The 21811-nt window shown below is 37.6% G+C and overlaps 1 protein-coding gene across 2 annotated transcripts in view; it reads right to left on the bottom strand.

Annotated features, from left to right (window-relative positions):
• The window catches only part of LOC128660130 (mitogen-activated protein kinase kinase kinase 3), a 256117-nt gene that overhangs the window by 6418 nt on the left and 227888 nt on the right, over positions 1-21811 (bottom strand). For both annotated transcript variants that reach the window (XM_053713777.1, XM_053713776.1), the window contains exons 7-16: positions 18185-18296; positions 13235-13353; positions 11881-11954; positions 9700-9764; positions 7918-8007; positions 5319-5516; positions 4706-4854; positions 2789-2920; positions 2024-2153; positions 851-1028 (exon numbers count right to left, since the gene is read on the bottom strand). In XM_053713777.1, the coding sequence (XP_053569752.1) occupies positions 851-1028; positions 2024-2153; positions 2789-2920; positions 4706-4854; positions 5319-5516; positions 7918-8007; positions 9700-9764; positions 11881-11954; positions 13235-13353; positions 18185-18296 (1247 nt within the window). The remainder of the gene's footprint in view (positions 1-850; positions 1029-2023; positions 2154-2788; positions 2921-4705; positions 4855-5318; positions 5517-7917; positions 8008-9699; positions 9765-11880; positions 11955-13234; positions 13354-18184; positions 18297-21811) is intronic.

Raw genomic sequence — 21811 nt, forward strand, 5'->3', positions numbered from 1 at the left:
TTTAAATATAAGGTTTTTCTAATTAATTTTATCTTTCACTTAAAGGACCAGTAAATACAACTGATTTACTTCAACAGATGCATGATAAAAAGACAATGCAATAGCAATTAGTCTAAACTTCAAATGAGTAGTAGTTTTTTTTCCGGACAAATTTAAAAGTGATGTCTATTTCTACTCCTCCTGTATCATGTGACAGCCATCAGCCAATCACAAATGCATATACGTAAATTCTGTGAATTCTTGCACATGCTCAGTAGGAGCTGGGGACTCAAAAAGTGGAAATATAAAAAGACTCTATCTGAATCATGAAAAGTTTAATTTTGAGTTGAGTGCCCCTTTAAAGAAACACAAGTTAAATATTATGAAAGAGAATTCTAGTAACAAATGTATTTTAATAAATAAGTTATCAGGAATTTATAAAATGTAATTGTATCCCTTCCAGAAATGCAGCTTTCGGACATATTAAACTCAACCTATGTCAATTTTAAAGAGACTTTTACAAAAGGGTGTGGCTTGCACAGACTGCCAGGCAGTAATAATTTCTTCAGGTCATTCTCTATTAAAAACAGAGCAGATACTTCACGTGATTTTAGACAAACTATAAGTTTACTAACTTTATATTAACTTTAATGCAATAAACTGATTTTATTTATATATTTTTCTTTTTTACTTTACTGCACATGACTGACAAATAAATTGGATTATTTTACAGTTAAAAATACCTTAAGTGCATTGTTATTTTGGTTTATACACCAGTGCCATTAATTTACTTATTCTTGAGTATGAACTCTTAAAAACAAAGCTTGAAATGCATTAAATCTCTCATATGGGATTTATCCGGAATACTTACCAAACATCCGCTTTCCTCCCATATCCTTCACCGCTGATCACCTCTGGGCTCATCCAATACGGAGTCCCTGTAACTGATTTAATGCCGGTTCCAGACATGCAGATGGTTTGGATCCGTTTGCTGGCCCCGAAGTCACCAAGCTTCACATTCCCAACAGAGTCTCTTAAAATGTTGGCACCTGCAGACACAGGATAAACCATTTGTAGTATAATCTGGGGTGGGGAGGGGGGGATAACCAAGTCTCTGTAATGCTGAGCGCAGTGTTCATATATCCAGGAAGCAGGCACGCAAGGTTCCACAGTGCAGCAGCGGTTAAAGAGCCAAAGTTTTATCTGACAAATTCACACTTCCTGTTGTATCTTCCTTTACTGGCTTCTACTGTGTTCCTGTTCTTTCAATTATATCCAAGATTTTCTACAATGTGCAGCCCAGAACTGGGAAAGTTTTATTTTAGACCCCTACATGACACAAATCTTATAACAGTCCAGATGACTATACAAAGACAAATACATATAGTATTAAGGGATCTTTATCAGCTACTGTAAGCTGCATGGACTTGTTTCTATTTGCTATATGGTATTATGAAAGAGATATTAAACACTTTGAGATTGTAAACTCTTTAACGGGACATGAAACCCAAACATTTTTCTTTCAATATTCAAATAGAGAATACAATTTTAAACAACTTTCCAATTTACTTCTATTATCTAATTTGCTTCATTCTCTTGGTATCCTTTGTTGAAGAGGCAGCAATAAAAAAGCTGTTTAAAATAGCATGCTCTATCTGAATAATGAAAGAAATTTTTTTTTAGTTTTATGTCCCTTTAATTATACATAGTAAAAAAAAAATGTGTAATATACTTTATTTATTTTGTCCTCTTTTCCTGTAATTAATTAGGAAAAGGAATTGCTGTTAGATGCCAACAAGAACATTTAGAATACTCAAGTAAGGGAGGGTATATTTTGTAAAGATAATTTGTTTTTTATTTTTGATAAATGTTATAGCATCAGGTAGTCTCAGGATGAAAGGCAAAGGGAAATAGGGTATTAAAATGAGTGAATGTCACTTTTATAACAAGACATGTTACTATACATGTGAAGAGGAGTCTCTGTACTAGTACACAGCGTATTAAGCCTATTTGGCAGACTTAGCCCACAGAATTTGGCACGTACCTTTGATATCTCTGTGTACAATCATATTGCTATGCAGATATGACACCCCCTGAAGGATCTGCCTTGTGTACCGCCGGGTAACATTTTCCGTCAGCGCACCATAAGATTTTAGCTGATCTTTAATTGAACCCTACAAAAAAAATCAAAAAAATCTCAGAGCTGCAACGAAGACTCAAAACAGACAAAAAGAGTAGGTGACCATTTTTATTATGTAGAAAAAGTAGGCTGTACCGATCTTCTTAAGAAACAGCTTGGTATTATATACACACAAATACATGTCCAATGATTTATATCAAAATCTAAACCTTATTAGAAGTAGAAAATTCATGGTGATGGGAGGTCTTTAAAGCCTATGGAGGGTCATGCTAAGCTTAACAATTCAGAAAAACAAAATGAAAGATTTAAAAAGTTATTAAAGCACTTATTTATGCATAATCTATTGATACAGACAGTTTTTAATTTTTTGCTTTAAAATGCAGCAACACAGGTAGACCATTTACACCATCATTATTTTTCTCCCACACACAAGAGTATTATGTCACCATTGGTGAATACCCAGTCAGTGAGGTGGAGGGTACAGTATATAAGAAATCTTGTGAAGCCATAGCTATCAAGCATGCAACTTTTTAAAGCTACTTATAAAGAAAGAGTAAATACTTCTTAAATTTTAGTTACCAAATTCTGTGTATTCGTTTTAAGCCCCAGTTTGAATATTTTTATATTTACCTGAAGTAAAAATATTTCTTTACAAGTTTTCTTACTTACCCCAGGCATATATTCCACAAAGATGGACAGCTTCCTCTCTGTTGGGTCCCGCAAGCAGCCATAATATTGGACTATCCGATCATGACGATGAAGCTTTAGCAGCTGAATCTCACATTCAAGGGCATTTACTTCCTGTAAACACCAGAAGAGACACTCAAAACCACACTAACAGAAATGTGTCATCAGTTATGTATTTAAAAAGTGTCTCTTTTTCTCTAATCTCCACGTCTTGTTCTTTTATGTACTGTGAGGTCCCTCAAACAATTTTAGTAAGGCAAATTGTGACTTGAGTGCCGTTTACCTAGCTATGCCGAATTCTGGATGTGAAGGAGATATATATATTACAACATAATGCTCTAACCCATTAATCACCCACTCAGTCTGCATAGTTTCCCTCCGTGTTTGTGAGTTTTTGGATCATCACAAACTTACATATACATCTCCAACTTTCCATCTCTTACAATCACATCTGTAAAAGTATTTCCTATTCTCATGTATAAACCTGGGCCTCTTCTGTACTTACCACTAACCCTCTGTCTCATCTATTCTCATTCCTAATTATCAGTCACCATCAGTCTTTCCTATACTCATCTCTAACCCTCCATTTCTTCTATTCTCAGCTGTAACCCTTTGACTTGCCTATTCTCAACTCTAATTATCAATCTCCTCTATTCTTATCTGTAACCCTACATCTCTCCTATGCTCATCTTTAACCCTTGGTCTCTGTTATTCTAATCATTTACTCACCATCTGTTATATAATCACCTCTAACCCTCAGTCTTTTCTATTCTTATCTCTAACCCTTGGTCTTCTCTATAGTCATTTCTAACCCTTAGTCTTTTCTGTAGTCATTTCTAACCCTTGGTCTTTTCTGTAGTCATTTCTAACCCTTGGTCTTCTCTGTAGTCATTTCTAACCCTTGGTCTTTTCTGTAGTCATTTCTAACCCTTGGTCTTCTCTGTAGTCATTTCTAACCCTTTGTCTTTTCTGTAGTCATTTCTAACCCTTGGTCTCCTCTGTAGTCACTTCTAACCCTTGGTCTCCTCTGTAGTCATTTCTAACCCTTGGTCTCCTCTGTAGTTATCTCCAACCCATGGTCATCTCTGTAGTTATTTCTAACCCTTGGTCATTTCTGTAGTCATTTCTAACCTTTGGTCTTCTCTGTAGTCATTTCTAACCCTTGGTCTTCTCTGTGGTCATTTCTAGCCCTTGGTCTCCTCTGCAGTCATTTCTAACCCTTGGTTTTCTCTGTAGTCACGTCTAACCCTTGGTCTTCTCTGTAGTCATTTCTAACTCTTGGTCTTCTCTGTAGTCATTTCTAGCCCTTGGTCTCCTCTGTAGTCATTTCTAACCCTTGGTTTTCTCTGTAGTAATTTCTAACCCTTGGTCTCCTCTGTAGTCATGTCTAACCCTTTGTTTTCTCTGTAGTCACTTCTAACCCTTGGTCTCCTCTGTAGTCACCTCTAACCATTGGTCTTCTCTGTAGTCATTTCTAACCCTTGGTCTTTTCTGTAGTCATCTCACTAAGTAACTGCTGCTGCTGCTGCTGTTCAATGCTGCTTAGTTGTGCCCCTCAAGCTTTATGATTCTATATGACAATATGACCCAGCAACTTGGACCCTTACAGCAGAAGGGAAATGTTAAGTATGATGCCAATTGAAGAAAAGAAGGAGGGTGAGTGTGTCTAGATTAAAAAGCAGAAAAGGAGGATAGATAGAAAATGGAAGAATGTGTAGTAAATTATTTCAATGATCATTTGTAACACCCTTACTCGACCTGTGGGCTACTTTGAAATTTTAGCTAACTTTCCGCTCATAGACTTTGTAGAAGGAAAGAGCTTTCCTAGTAGACAAGCCTTAAACATTTTCTGAAAGCATCAGCCATGTGGAGAATGGTTCTTACAACAAATGAACTTACCTTGCTTGTTTCTTGGCTGTCTGGGTCAAAGGGCACCTGCTTTACAGCCAGCTCTCTGCCAGTGTCCACATCATAGCAGAGAAAGACTTCCCCAAAAGCTCCTCTACCAAGCAATTTTCCCAACCTCCAGTTTTCTGGAGCTTGAGGAGCTGTGGGGTAAAAAGTTTGTTAAAAGGTGTAATTGTATCAATTTCCCCTGAATGACCTGTTCTCTTTATTAGTACTTGTCACTTATTTTATATCATGTTTTTGCATATGCAAATACACTACTATATGTGGGTTTTTTAATTAAATTTTAACATATAAATTTTACTGAGTAATTGAGTTATTTATTAGCGATGTCCTATATTTTCCTTTTTTTAAGGGATATATAAATAAAACATTTCTTAATCTTTTTTATGATAGCTGCTTCATAAATGTATTAATTTAAACTTTTGTTATTTATATAACATAGTTTGATACACCAACGATCATTGTTTTTTTTTTTTAAATAGTTGTATAAATATCTTATGATATACCACACTTATTGTGAGTGTAAAAATAAGATATACATATATTCTATACTAGTGACTAATAGAATAAAGGTGCTCTCTTTCATTTTCTATTGACTTACATTTGTTAGAATGATCGGCTGCTGGGGAACTGAAGAACTGCAAGCTTTGTTCAGAACTGTTCCACCGCTTTTTCCTGGGTTCATCACCTTGCATAGTGCTTAACGTGCCCTCCCCATTAACACTTCTTGTTCTGTTACTGGGCCCCAGCTGAAATAAGTTTTCAGGTGGTACGTAACTTCTGGGAAACGTCCGTCGACCTTTAGCCAAAAAAAAACCGCCAAGAACATTAGCTACATGTAAAAGTGCTAATATGTATTTTAAAGGCACATTGTCATCTGTTTTGTTAACATACAGTAATAAAAAATAGTTAATGTGTCTGCAAAAGTTTGTCACAGTAATTAAATAAAAGTACCTCTCTTAGAAACCTACATACAAAAATAATTAGCAAAATAAGCAGTTCATAAACTTACGGAAACAGCTCTTTTAAAAAAGTAAATGCTGCTTAAATAAATTAGATTAAAAGTTATAAAGATGCGTTTGATAGAAGAGGCGCTGGTCCAAAAAGGGGGTCTTGAAAGTGCTGGAACACCACAGGGCACTGTCACAAATTTCCCAATGAGTACGCTGCTTCTCATCAACATTATGGAAGAATTCACAATTCTGTAGTATGCCAACCCAAAATGGATACCAAAAGGAAAGTACTCACAAGATATGGTTGTCAGTCATCAGGCAGTTTATGCTCAAAAGCATAGCAATACAAGCTTTATAATGCTCAACGTTTCAGTGGTCTATGCCGCCTTCTTCAAGAGCTAAAAATTCACAAAAAAGAGCTATGGCAATGATATCCTGACAACTATATTCTGTGAGTTCTTTTTTTTGGTATCCATTTTGGTTTGGCATACTACACTATTGTGAGTTCTTCCACAGTGTTGATGAGAAGCTCTGTACTGTGGGAAATTCATGACAGTCCCCTCAAGACCCTTTTTGGACCAGCGCTTCCTCTATCAAACACATTCATCAAACGGTTTTGGGAGAGACTGTGGGACGGCAGCGGTCCATCTGCAAGGGGAGCTCTTTTGAGTCTGTGACATGATACAGGGAAATGGAAGGAAACTTTGAGATTTGTCAGAAATTTTTTTTTTACTGCTCATTTAAAATTAGGTGTGTTACTTCACTGTCTCTTTTTATGCACGTTAATGCTACAATTCTACCATATGTATGTTTTTTTGTATATGAAATAGTGGGGGTCTTTGATACCACACATTAAAATGGGTAGAGCTTGCAGGGAAATCAGTATTCCTTATTGTATCACTTTTTGTATACACACATGCTTCTTTATATTATCTCTGTCAGCATGCCAAACCCCAATACTTAGAGAGAGCAATTTAAAATGAACATGTTATTACTTCTCTCTCCTACTTCCCACTGGGAGTGTAATTTCTTTTGCTGTCTAGGTTTACACAGCTTTTCTATAGCTTATACTTAAGTATAGAAACTTTACGTATAGGTAGGGATACTACAGTCACAATCTGCTATTTCAAATGTGGATATAAATGTGAAGGAACTATTTGTAAAACTTGTAATACACTCCAACATGTAAAATGGAACATTGGGAACAAATTAAAGGGGTTTAATATTTTAGGGTAAACTGTCTCTTTTTTATTTCATGGTTACAAGCTGCTGGAAAATTCAGCCAAAAAATAATATGCGTAAATCCAGGTCTATGAAAATCATTACAAACACTTCAAATTTGCTTATTCTCTCCTGGTCTTTGGATTTTATCTCATTTAGCAAAATTGCATTTAGTGCAATAGCTTATGAGTTGCGGAGTGAATGCACAATTGTTCTCATCCTTTCTAAATTTAGCAAGCAGTTTTTTCAACTTTTAACTACTTTAGTACACAGTTTATTTATGTATGACTATATATGATAATGGATTTCAAGCTGGATACTGATGTTTTAGTCAATTAACCTATTAAAGGGATAGGAAAGTAAAAAATAAACTTGCAAGAATCAGATAGAGGACGTCATTTTAAGTCACTTTTAAATTCACTTCTATTTTCAAATGTGCTTTGTTCGCTTGGTATCCATTGTTGAAAATTAATACACACATATCCTATACTAGTGGGAGCTAGCTGGTAAAAGGTGCCTGCATACATTTGTCTCTTGTGATTGGCTAACTAGATGTGTTCAGTTTGCTGCTAATAGTGCAATGCCGTACCTTCAGCAAAGGATAATAAGAGAATGAAGCATATTTGATAATAAAAGTCAATTTGAAAGTTGTTTAAAATTGCATGTTCTATCCGAACCATGGATGAAATATTTGGAGTTTCCTGTCCCTTTCAGATAAACCTGATGATAAACAGTATTATTACTGCAGATTTAATGAAACCATTTTTAAAAATATATTATCTAATAAAAAAGGCTTGTAAACAGCTTTAGACAAAGCTCAGATGTATTCTCAGCCAGGCACTCTCTTTCGGCACTACAGGGGTTGATTACACAGGGTTCATGGCATACAAGGGGGGTTAATAAGGGGGCTGTGCTGAAGGGCCCCACAACTTTGTCTTACGCAGGGCCCCACAAATGATGGTGGTTCTGTTCTCACCTACAAATGATTGTATGTTTTTACAAATTGCATATCTTAAAAATTCTTACCATCATTATAGTCCTTCCGACTATGCATAAGGTGATGTCTTGGGAAAGTGCCTCCTTTTGCAAATCTTTCATACAAAGGAATTTCAAAATCTAAAAACAAAGGAATACATTTTTTATCATTAATTATAAAACTCCAATAATGTTTTAGGTGCCTTCTACCATTTGAAGATATTATGAACAGGTATACAGTATTTAATAGTGTCACAAGATTCCACCACTCTGTACTGTATAATACTCCATTACAAAGTTACTGTATAAAACCATGTCAATTGCTTTTTGGTTAAACTACAAAACAGATTCTCTCACATTGTCTTGCTTCACTTTAAATAAACTGTACGGACATCTCTCTCAAAAGGATATTGAGCAAACTGTTTTTTTACTGTTACATATTATTTTTAAATAATTAGACTGTCATATATTTAAATTAACAGTTTGTTAACATTACAGACCCCTTGTTGCTTAAAATAGAGTGGCAAGTGGCCTAAACTGTTGTGCGTGCGTGTGTATATATGTGTGTTTGTATGTGTGTATATGTGTGTTTGTGTATGTATGTGTGTAGTGTGTGTGTGGTGTATATATATATATATATATGTGTGTGTGTGTGTGTGTGTGTGTGTCTGAATGCATATTTGTATATATGTGACAGTGTTTATGTATGTGGGTGTATGTGTGTATGTGTGTGAGTGTGTCTGTATGTGTGTGAATGTGTATATGTATATATGTGTGTGTATATATGTGTTATGTGTGTGTGTCTGTATGTGTGTGTATATATATATGTGTTTGTGTGTATATGTATGTGTATATATATGTGTGTGTGTTTGTATATATGTGTATGTGTTTATGCATGTGTATGTGTGTGTGTATATATATATGTGTGTGTGTCTGTATGTGTGTGTATATATATATGTGTTTGTGTGTATGTGTATATGTATGTGTATATATATGTGTGTGTGTTTGTATATATGTGTATGTGTTTATGCATGTGTATGTGTGTGTGTATATATGTATTTATGAATGTGTGTATATATGTGCCTGTGTATATGTGTGTATGGTCTGTGTTTGTGTGTGAGAGAGTGTGTGTATGAGTGTGTATACAATATATAACAGCGGAGGGTCTTATACTGCTAGTTGACTGCAAGTATCAGTAAGTTTCAATACCAGCAGGTCATTCTTTGTTATTTTCAAAGGTTAAAACAACAGATAGATATACTCTGCACCAATGTTTCTCTGTTCCAGTCCTCAGAGCACATTGACAAGCCAGATTTTCAGGATTAACCGAACACTGCAATTATATTTTCCATTGCAAATTTATAGTAAACTGTAAAGACTTTAACATTTAGATTTTCAGGATTACCTGAGCAGGCTAAGAACCATGATTACTAATTATTTCACCCATGTGCTTGGTCATACAGAATATCTGGTCTGTTAGTGTGGACTGGAATTAAGAAACACTGCTCTACAACTTTATAAAACTGTCTCACGGAGGACCTCTAGTGGTCAGCTCCTTTCAGTACAACTTAGTGAAATAAATGTACAGTAGTGTCCTGCGCAGTGCCCCTAAGCTCATCATCATATTAGCTGTAAAGACAACAGGGCACAAAACATAAAAATAAAAGAAAGTTAAAACCAAAGCCTGTCTAGGTTAAAGGAGCAGTTTTTTTAAAATTCACTTTGCAAAAAGTGCATTAAAATAGTTTTCAAGGGCTGTATTTAGCGTAATGAAATCCCAATAACTTGAGTATACATCAGTTACATTTGTTATCATTTAGTTTGCATTTTTACCTAAACAATCAAAGCTGTCTTTCAGTGGACCGTTTCTTCTTGACCCTGGTGTCGAAAAGGCTGGGCTGAAATCCAAAACAAGAACTGTTGTGTTAAATATGGAATTCCCAGCCAGCAAACAACAGCACATTTGTTAGATCACTGCTCAATAAACACACGCAAGCACAGGTATTTATAGGAAGCTGTTGTCAGAGCATTTCTGTTTAAAGTGATAGTAAAGTTTCCAATGGGTATCAGATCCGGAATGGAAACCATTTTTTAGATGGGCTTTAATTCATCCGTTCTAATGAAGATACACTATAACTTACATTTTAATATAGGGATGGAATTCTAATACCCCTCTCGCTTTGGCCGCCCACTTCAAAAGTAATCTTTTTTTTCTGTGAGCTAACAGTCTGAACTGTTCTCCAGTTGGTGGCTCAAGCTACAAACAAAATTTAGACACACATACATACATTCACTCATATATACACAAACACACTCATACACACACACATACAATCCCTCATATATACATACACACACACACTTATACATACATGCATACAATCATTCATATATACACACACACAAACACACTCATACATACACACACACTCATACATACATACAATCACTCATATATACACACACACACACAAACACACTCATACATACATACAATCACTCATATATACACAAACACACTCATACATACATACATACACACACACTCATACATACATACATACAATCACTCATATACAGACACACAAACACACTCATTCATACATACACACACACTCATACATACAATCACTCATATACAGACACACAAACAAACTCATACATACATACACACACACTCATACATACATACACACACACTCATACATACAATCACTCATATATATATATATATATATACACACACACACATACAATCTCCCAAATATACACACACCGATACATACAATCACTCATATAGACACACATACATACATTCACTCATATATACACAAACACACTCATACACACACACACACACACACACACAATCCCTCATATATACATACACACACACTTATACATACATGCATACAATCATTCATATATACACAGACAAACACACTCATACATACACACACACTCATACATACAATCACTCATATATACACACACACACAAACACACTCATACATACATACACACACACACACACTCATACATACATACATACAATCACTCATATACAGACACACAAACACACCCATTCATACATACACACACACTCATACATACATACAATCACTCATATACAGGCACACAAACACACCCATTCATACATACACACACACTCATACATACATACACACACTCATACATACATACACACACACTCATACATACAATCACTCATATATATATATATATATACACACACACACACACATACTATCTCCCAAATATACACACACACACCGATACATACAATCACTCATATAGACACACATACATTCACTCATATATACACAAACACACTCATACACACACACACACACACACACACATACAATCCCTCATATATACATACACACACACTTATACATACATGCATACAATCATTCATATATACACAGACAAACACACTCATACATACACACACACTCATACATACATACAATCACTCATATATACACACACACACAAACACACTCATACATACACACACACACACTCATACATACATACATACATACATACAATCACTCATATACAGACACACAAACACACTCATTCATACATACACACACACTCATACATACATACAATCACTCATATACAGACACACAAACAAACTCATACATACATACACACACACTCATACATACAATCACTCATATATACATACATACACACACACTCATACATACAATCACTCATATATACACACACACACACACAAACATACAATCTCCCAAATATACACACACACAAACACACTCATACATACACACACTCATAACAGAGAAGCTCAGCTCTCGCCCTCAGATTTCTTGTCACACACAACAGATGACAATCCTATGTCCCTGGTAACTTCCAGAGGTTTTTCTAAGAATTATTGTGCGCGAGACTGCGAAGTCTGTAGCATGCAGAGTTAAACTGCCAATCAGTAGGTCATATAAAAAGTAAAGGACATACCTGTCTAACGACCTGTCCAGCGACTGGCAGCTGCTGGAGAGCGATTCATTAGGACTAAGGAATGAGTCAAGCACCTGAAACACAGTTGCACTGAATTGTGAGTCTTCCATTCGGCAATGCAACAATAACACAATTGAGACACTTGTATTAGCAGATTCAAAGACACCTTATTTGTTTGGACTCGGCATGGTCAATATAAAGCATTTTATAAAACACCCACAGCACTGGCAAACATCTTAGTGTGACAGCCCTTTACCAAACTAGCATCCAAGAGGATCCTGTCTACTTAAAGGGGCATTACATTCATTGTTTTTTCTGTGCTGTATCTAAAACAGGGCACCTTGGTATGCATTACAGTTTTTTTCTAAACCAAACTTTTTTCTAGTAAGGGAAAAAAATAATAAATTTTTGTTCTAATGCTAGTGAGCAGTATTACTATCCACCAATAGAGCGCTGGGAGACTTCCATATTAGCCAGTGACTTTCTATTCCTGTTAGTTTTCACCTTCCATAAGAATTGCTTTATTCCAGAAAATACCCTAAATTCAAACCCATCTATAACCTCAGTATCTGAGCTCCCCCTCAACCCACCTACTGGACACTCACAAGATGATGAATTATCTGTTATTAATGTATAAACCATACAATATACTCACAAACAGATACTAATAATATAATATAAATTAAGAGAGGCACAGCCGTGGAGCTGAATTATTATTAAAGGGCCATTATAGCTGTAATTTGTTAAAGCATGTCACTTTAAAACTAGCAACCCTGCATATCTATGCGTTTAAATCCTCAAAGTACTGATGTTGGTCCCGGGTAGAAACTGCCCCTGAACCAATCGGCAGCACTAATCACACAACAGTGTCGTACAAATAGCACTGCTTATTGGGTAAGCGGCAGTTTCTTCTCAGGACCAACGGTACTCTGCGGGCCCCAAGCTATATTTTATCCCTTGCAGGGATTAAACACATAGGTGCAGGGCCTTTAGTCTTAAACAAATTAGAGCATGTCATTTTTCAACTGTAATATCCCTTTAAGATATGGAAATCTAAACACTCAAAAACTGTCTGCCCTAGTAAGGAAAAAACATATGTCTATTTAAGGAAAATGGGCCCCATAAAATATATTCTTAGGTCACCGACCTTCTGTGAATTCTGTAGCTAAACTACTGGTTTTCATCTCATTACATCAGATAAGAACACTCTTCTGTCGCCCACCAACTCGATTTTCTCTTCATAAAGTTCCTTAACCTCACAACTGTTCCCCCCACGACAATTCAATTAGTAACGAGAGTGACTCCCAGACAAACGCCTGTTTCAGCACATTATTAATGAGAGAACACGTCTTACCTCAGGGATAAATTCTCCCTCACTGTTAATACTAGTATAGGATCCTTGCCGGGCAATTTGCTGCTGTTCATCAGGTACGCTGCCTGGCGGCGGGGAACTCCTGCCTGTGTGCAAGGAACCTGAGGAAACACAGCGGACATTTACAACAACAAAGTTAGTGAGCCGAATAAAGGAACATAAAAGTATTTATGTGTAGTAGCTTTTTATTATTGCATTAATGCCTGCTAATAACAATCGGCCAGATTACAACATTTTGAGCGCTATAGGGAAATTAACGACTGCAGCTTCTTTGGCGGTATTTCACTCCTTATAGCACTGGTATTATAAGTTTACAAAAAGCAGGCGTTTGCAGGCGATATGGCAGCGTTGAGCTCCATAACGCACCCAAATACCAGCGCTGCTTTGACGTGCTCATATTTCCCCATAGACTTCAATGAGGAGAGCCGGTAAAAAAAAAGCCAAACACCTGCAATAACGGAGCGTAAAGCTCCTTAACGCAGCCCCATTAAAGTCTATGGGGAAAAAAAATGTACGTTTACACCTAACACCCTAACATAAACCCAGAGTCTAAACACCCCTAATCTGCTGTCCCCAACATCGCCGCCACCTACATTACTGTTATTAACCCCTAATCTGCTGCCCCCAACATCGCCGCCACCTACATTACTGTAATTAACACCTAATCTGCTCCCATCGCTGCCACCTACATTACTGTTATTAACCTCTAATCTGCTGCCCCAACATCACTGTTATTAACCCCTAATCTGCTGCCCCCAACATCGCTGCAACCTACATTACTGTTAACCCCTAATCTGCCGCCCAATCTCGTTGCCACCTAACTACACTTATTAACCCCTAATCTGCTGCCCCAATGTCGTCACCACTATACAAAAGTTATTAACCCCTAAACATAAGCCTAAATCGAACCCTAACCCTAACGTAACCCGAACTCCCACTAACTTTAACATAATTAAAATAATTCCAAATAAAAATTACAATTAATACCTAAATAATTCCTATTTAAAACTAAATACTTACCTGTAAAATAAAACCTAAGATAGCTACAATATAACTAATAGTTATATTGTATCTAGTTTAGGTTTTATTTTTATTTCACAGGTAAGTTTGTATTTACTTTAACTAGGTAGATTAGTTATTCAATTGATATTAACTATTTACTAACTAGCTAGTTAAAATAAATACAAATTTACCTATAAAATTAACCCTAACCTGTCTTACAGTAAAACCTAACATTACACTAAAATTAAATAAATTACATCAAATACAATTAACTAAATTACAACCCCCCCCCCCACTAAATTACACAAAATAAAAAAGAAATTATCAAATATTTAAACTAATTACTCCTTATCTAATAGCCCTATAAAAATAAAAAAGCCCCCCAAAATAATAAAACCCCTAGCCTAAACTAAACTGCCAATAGCCCTTAAAAGGGCCTTTTGCAGGGCATTGCCCCAAAGATATCAGCTCTTTTACCTGGCAAATAAAAATACAAAAACATCCCCCCCAACAGTAAAACCCACCACCCATACAACCAACCCCCCCAAATAAAATTCTATCTAAAACAAACTAAGCTACCCATTGCCCTGAAAAGGGCATTTGGATGGGCATTGCCCTTAAAAGGGCATTCAGCTCTTTTACATGCCCAAAACCGACCCAAAAAACCCTTAATAAATCTAACACTAACCCCCGAAGATCCACAGTTTTTGAAGATCGGACATCCATCCTCATCCAGCCAGGAGAAATCTTCATCCAAGTGGCAAGAAGTCCTCAACGAAGCCGGGAGTCTTCATCCAAGCGGCAAGAAGTCGTCCTCCAGGCGGGCAGAACAGCCAATAGAATGCAAGCTCAATCCCATTGACTGAAGCTCAATCCTATTAGTTGATTGCATCAGCCAATAGGATTTTTTCCCCTTTAATTCCGATTGGCTGATAGAATTCTATCAGCCAATCGGAATTCAAGGGACGCCATCTTGGATGACGTCCCTTAAAGGCAACCTTCAGTGTACAGCTGGGACTGTATGAAGAGGATGCTCCGCGCTGGATGTCTTGAACATGGAGCCGCTCCGCGCCAGATGGATGAAGATATAAGATGCCGTCTGGATGAAGACTTCTGCCCGCCTGGAGGACGACTTCTTGCCGCTTGGATATAGACTTCTCCCGGCTTCGTTGAGGACTTCTTGTCGCTTGGATGAACACTTCTCCCGGCTGGATGAGGATGGATGTCCGGTCCTCGAAAACTGTAAGTGGATCTTCGGGGGGTTAGTATTAGGTTTTATTAAGGGTTTATTGGGTGGGTTTAATTTTTAGCTAAGGGTTTGGGCATGTAAAAGAACTGGGGCAGCAGATTAGGGGTTAATAATATTTAACTAGTGTTTGTGATGCGGGAGTGCAGCGGTTTAGGGGTTATTATGTTTATTATACTGGCAGCGATGTCCGGAGCGGCAGATTAGAGGTTAATCATTTTATTTTAGTGTTTGCGATGCGGGAGGGCCTCGGTTTAGGGGTTAATAGGTAGTTTATGGGTGTTAGTGTACTTTGTAGCAGTTTAGTTATGAGTTTTATGGTACAGCTTTGTAACATAAAACTCATAACTACTGACTTTCAGGTGGCGGTACAGATCTTGTAGTTATAGGCTGTACCGCTCACTTTTTGGACGGACAGGCAAACTCGTAATACCAGCGCTATGGAAGTCCCTTTGAAAAAGGACTTTTTGAAAGGTGCGGTAGTTACTTTGCATTACGGCCAAAAAGGTGTGTGGTACAGCTATACCTGCAAGACTCATAATACCAGCGGTAGTGAAAAAGAACCATAACGCTGCTTTTTCACTCATAACGCACAACTCGTAATCTAACTGATAGTGATTAACAATGCAAATGTTTGTCATATTTTAATGAGTAATAGGAGAATATTTTGGCACATTCATTAAGAATAACAAATCTCAGCCAAATTGTTATGTTTTAAATGAATGTTGATTATCTGCAGGACTTCATAATTTATTTTATTTGTTTTCTGAACAACTGCACATGCGCGACTCATCCTGAGCAGAGGCGCATGCTCTGATTATTACCAAAGTGGCGGGGGGGAGTGGCTTCTGTACAGCTCAATAAAGTAGAACAACAAAGAATCTAATGATTGCAGCCCTTGAGGACAATAAGAAGACACAATAGCTGTAGGTAACACAATATAAAAATCAACCTTTGGGGGGAATTAATCAAGCTACATTGGCAGCTTCTGACACATTACCAAGCAGTTCTACCTCTGAGGTGGTGGAAATAAATCATCCCAAACTGTACAACTACACATTGCGCGAGAGCAGGAGCTGCTGAGTGGTTCTGTATCGCAGGCGGATAGGTTTTCTACTTGAGAAACTTGTCTTCCTGCTGGTTGAGAAATTCTGTCCACTCAATTAATATATTAACTCAATCCCAGATGTTGATGTTTATTTTGAGTCACAGTGTAAAATGCTAAACTCTAGATAGCCGTACACACTATTCTACCTGCCCTAATTCTTCACATACATAGGCCTCTATTTATCAAGGTCTGTCAGACCTGATCCGACAGTGCGGATCAGGTCCGCAAGACCTCGCTGAATACAGCGAGCAATACGCCAATAGGCCACCAGCAGGGGGGTGTCAATCAACCAGATCGTACTCGATCTGCTCAGAGCAGGCGGACAGGGTTATGGAGCTGCGGTCTTTGTGACCGCTGCTTCATCATAACTGCTGTTTGTGGCGAGTCTGCAGGCTCGCCAGAAACACGGAGCATCAAGCTCCATTCGGAGCTTGATACATATGCCCCTTAGTCACAAATAGTCAACTCTTTCAGCACAGATTCTATGCTCTATCTTCTTTTGATGTATTTGCATTAAGGCTGTGACACACTGCAAGCGATGCGGCGCAAGGCGATGCAGCTGCTTCGCACCGCGTCACATCGCTTCTGAAGTTCAAATATTTCATCTCTGAGCGCTTAGCTACGCGACCTGACGCAGCAGAGTGCTCAGAGATGAAAAGGCAAGACACACTGAGCGCGCACAGCCGCATCTACGCCCTGCACGCCGCTCCGCTTGCAGTGTGTCACAGCCTTAAGGTACAGATACAATTTATTTATGAGGGGGTATTGCAACAAGTTGTGTCATGTGATCTGCGACTTAAATAATCTGAGATTTTAATAGTTGTAGACCTCAAAACTTTTAGGATTCAAATATGGTCTATAATTTAAAAAAAAATCCAGTTTACTTCTATTGTTAATCTCTTATTTCTCTTCTTTTTTTTTTTTTTCTTGATACCTTTCCATAAGAAACGTATGCTCAGGAGTGTGCACCTACCTTAAACACTACATCTATGCCATTGTTACAAAAATTGCTAAAAACACAGTTTCCATATAATGCTCTAGAATCATATACGCTCCTGAGCCTACCTCAGTATGAGAGTTTAATTTAAAGGGACAGTAAAGTCATAATAACACACTCATGATTTAGATAGAACATACAGTTTAAAACAACTTTCCAATTTACTTATAATATTTAATTTGCTTCCTTCTCTTGTTATCGTTTGCTGAAAGGTTTATCTAGGTAAGCTCAGGAGCAGCAAAGACCCTAGGTTCTAGCTGCTGATTGGTGGCTGCATATTTATACAGATTGTCATTGGCTCACCCATGTGTTTAGTTACAAACCAGTAGTGCATTTCTGCTCCCTCAACAAATGATACCAAAAGAATGAAGCAAATTTGATAATAGAAGTAAACTGAAAAGTTATTTAAAATGGTATGTTCTAACTATATCATGAAAGAAAAATGTTGTGTTTCATGTCCCTTTAATAACAGAATAAAAGTAAATTGGGAAAGTTGTTTTTATTTTAATTGTATACTGAACATTTAAATTAGACTTTCCTGGCCCTTTAATATCACCAGTGTTCTGTGCATGTACTTGCCTGTTGAGTATTTCCGACTCTTTCCAGCATCTTTGTATAAAGACCCCAAAATATCTCCCATAGATTTGGATATCCTCATGTCATGTTGCTTAGGGCAGGTTGGCTGTAAATACTGTAAGAAAACAAGATACCAGTTATGTATAAATACAAAACTGAGGTCATACGTTTTAGCCTGGACACGTGTAGCAAGGGATGTCTTCTACTGGACAAGCAATACAGTATAGACCCAAACCGCAGAGCTCTCAGTCAATAAAACAATTTAACAAAAAATATTTGTGATTCCGATACATAGTTTTACAGAAAACACAAAGTTATCAGAGTGCGTAGCAGACTACAATCACCAATAAACAAAAACTCGCACTTATGTGATTTCATCATTACAATTGCTCAATAGCTATAGGTAATGAAAAAGTGCAAATGAGGGGTCCCATGTCTATATATATATGCGTGCATTTGTAGGGGAATACATGGTTCTTGTAAAGTCCTGCTTTATAATTATTATTTATTTGTATTATTTATTACTCAGTGCCTCAATAACTGCAATCACCCACCTGCGCTCTAGCAGGCAAAGCCTTCAAATCTGATTATTAGTAATGAGAACCAAAGCTGAGAAACACCTGGGTACACTTAAGGCTGTGACGCACTAAGAGAAGCGCGGTGCGCGGCGTAATGATGCGACTGTGTGTGCTCAGTGTGTCCTGCCTTTTCATGTCTGCACGCTCAGCCGCGTCAGGTCGCATAGTTGAGCGCTCAGTTGAAATATCTGAACTTCAGAAGCGATGCAAAGCTTGCAGTGTGTCACAGCCTTTACTAACAACCCTCTCCAGCCTCCTCAATCTTTTCAGTTCCTATGTTATTCTATAGAATATATATATATATATATATATATATATGTGTGTGTGTGTGTGTGTATATATATATATATGTATATAAATGTGCATGTGTGTGTGCATATATATATATATATATATATATATATATATATATATGTAGAAATAAATACGGGAGAGAAGCAAATGCTTTAAAATTTATATATAAGCTAGTGAACAAGGGTAACCTCCAATCGGTCCTTGTTGGTATTATAAGTACATATGGTGCAGGCCCTTAAATAGTATTATAATGTGTAATATAACAGAAGAACTCATCCTGGAAAATAGCCAGGTTGAAAAAAGACAGGGAAACAGCACTCTTTTGAAAAAACAATATTTTTACTAGCACGATTTATATACATAAGTGGTAAAGGGGATGGCAATCGGGAGTCCTGCCTCCACCCTTGAACCGCAAGGATAGGCAAAGTACACTGTGTGTAAGGTACAAAATAGTTTGCAACAACAATATTTATCAAAAAAACAAATATTTATAATGGGACCTTCCGAGTCCAATATACAAAACCTGACCGGTCAGGGGATGTGCGGAACAAGTTGCGCAATATGTAAATGCAGCACAATACAAAGCTGACTTTAGTAAAGCCTGTCACACTTCCTACACCCAGCTGCACACAGCACCTCTGTGAAGAGGTAATTGCTGGGCAGGTAAAACGTAGTAAGGGATCTAAGAAAGTGATGACAGCTTTATAACAAGCGGGATAAGCTAGTCAGATATACCTTGCAAACTGTACATAGAAGAATTTATATTCAGAGGGGAAGTGTATTCCTGGGATCAACTACACCCTGCTGCAGCCGACGCCTCACTCAGGAGGTATAGCGGTCGGGCAGGTAGAAAAATGGGATCTAAGTGATCTTAATGGAAACACGCCCTCAGGATATGTACATAAGTAGATAGACCAGACATTTAAATCTTCATGTATGGATGACATGTATTGCAGACAAGGTATAGGTAAGTACATTCAAGAAAACAGCGTTATTGCATGCCATGCAGAAAAGCAATTAGGTGTGTTAGTATTCAGCATATGTCTGTCCATTTTAAGTTCCTAGAAAAAGCTGTGCCCCCTCTCGACAGAGTGGCGTTTGCCAGGTGCGAAATTCATGCACATAAGCCAAAGCTGATTCATGCAGTTAGCGGCAAGGAATGTAATGGAACCATACGACCTGATAGCTGAAATGACAAGTCGGCCGTGCCGAGTAGCTGTGAGTCCATGACATGTATGCCAAAATATGCCGAGTTTTGATTCTGACTTTGCTTTAAGAGTGCCTGGTAGTAAACCGCAGGGCTTGTTTGCAGATTCTTTGCTTAATGATCTTCACACGCACATCACGTGATCCGGTCGGCTGGACCTATGCCGACGCGCGTTTCACCCGTGCGTCCAAGTTGCTTAACGGGCTTCGTCAGGGCGTGATATCCAAGGTGCACCTGTCACTCTATTTATACCTAGTGTCGTTTTGCGCCTCTACTGACGGGTGAAAGTATTGCAAGTATTTGCAAAGTATCAACAATTAAGGAAAAACCAAAATGTGTCTATATTCAAATATGAAGTAATAAAAAAGGATCTATCTTACTTTACATTGAAATTTAGAGAAATATAAAGGAGAAAATAATAAATATATTGATGTTGCAATCGTCTTTTTATTAAAAATTAACAGAATTTAGCCTACTATAGTACAAGACGCTAGAGAGTGTGTTCATTCACAGAAAACAGGCCATATCCAATTTGTCATTGAGGCCTGCAGGAAGCTGGGTACCCAAAACTGAGATCCACCTGCATTCCTTTTGGAGGAGAATTCTGTCATTATCCCCCCCTCTATTGTTGGTTATGCCCCTATCTATCCCGATAAAGGAGAGAGAGTCAGGATTACTGTCATGCATGTGTTCGTAATGTTTGGCAACGTTACTTTTCTGGTTCTTATATTTCACATCGTCCCGGTGCTCTGTTATCCGGTCTTTTATGGCCCTTCTCGTTTTTCCCACGTAATAACGCGGGCAGCTACACGAAAGAAGGTAAACAACCCCTTCCGTGTTGCAATTCACAAAGTGTTTTAGAGTATATGTTTTTCCTGTGTGTGTTGCAAATTGTTTGGTCTTAACCATATACTTGCATGCAACACATTTCCCACAGGGATGGTTGCCATAGGATCTGTGTTTGGACAACCAATTTTGTTGTTTAGGAGTCGACAAATATTGGCTCCTCACCAATTTGTCTTTAAGACTCGGTGCCCTTTTGGCTGTGATGTTTGGAAAATCCCCAACATCACGTGATACTGCTTCATCACTAGTCAAAGTGTGCCAGTTGTGTGCCAAAATCTGTTTTAATGAGGTCCAATGGCAATTATACTCAGTGACCAATCTAATTTTTGATGATTCACCAGTCTTGTCTTTGGGTACCAAAAGACTATCCCTATTCAGATGGGCCGCACCGGTTAGGGCTTGTTTCACTATCCTCTTTGAATATCCTCTATTCAAAAACCTTTTTTCCATTTCAGCCGCATGCTGATAGTACTTCCCTTTTGTGGAACAATTTCGGCGTAGCCTGAGAAATTGGCCCTTAGGGATACCCCTTTTTAGGTGGCTTGGGTGATGGCTAGAAGCGTGAAGAAGGCTATTAGTGGCCGTGCTTTTGCGATAGTTTTCTGTCATCAGGCAGCCATCTTTAATCTTCACATTTATATCCAAAAAGGATATTTCTTCCTTACTAAACTGTAGGGTAAGTGAGATATTACTCTTGTTCTTATT

Source organism: Bombina bombina, chromosome 5 (assembly GCF_027579735.1).
Source record: "Bombina bombina isolate aBomBom1 chromosome 5, aBomBom1.pri, whole genome shotgun sequence".
Lineage (NCBI taxonomy): Eukaryota > Metazoa > Chordata > Amphibia > Anura > Bombinatoridae > Bombina > Bombina bombina.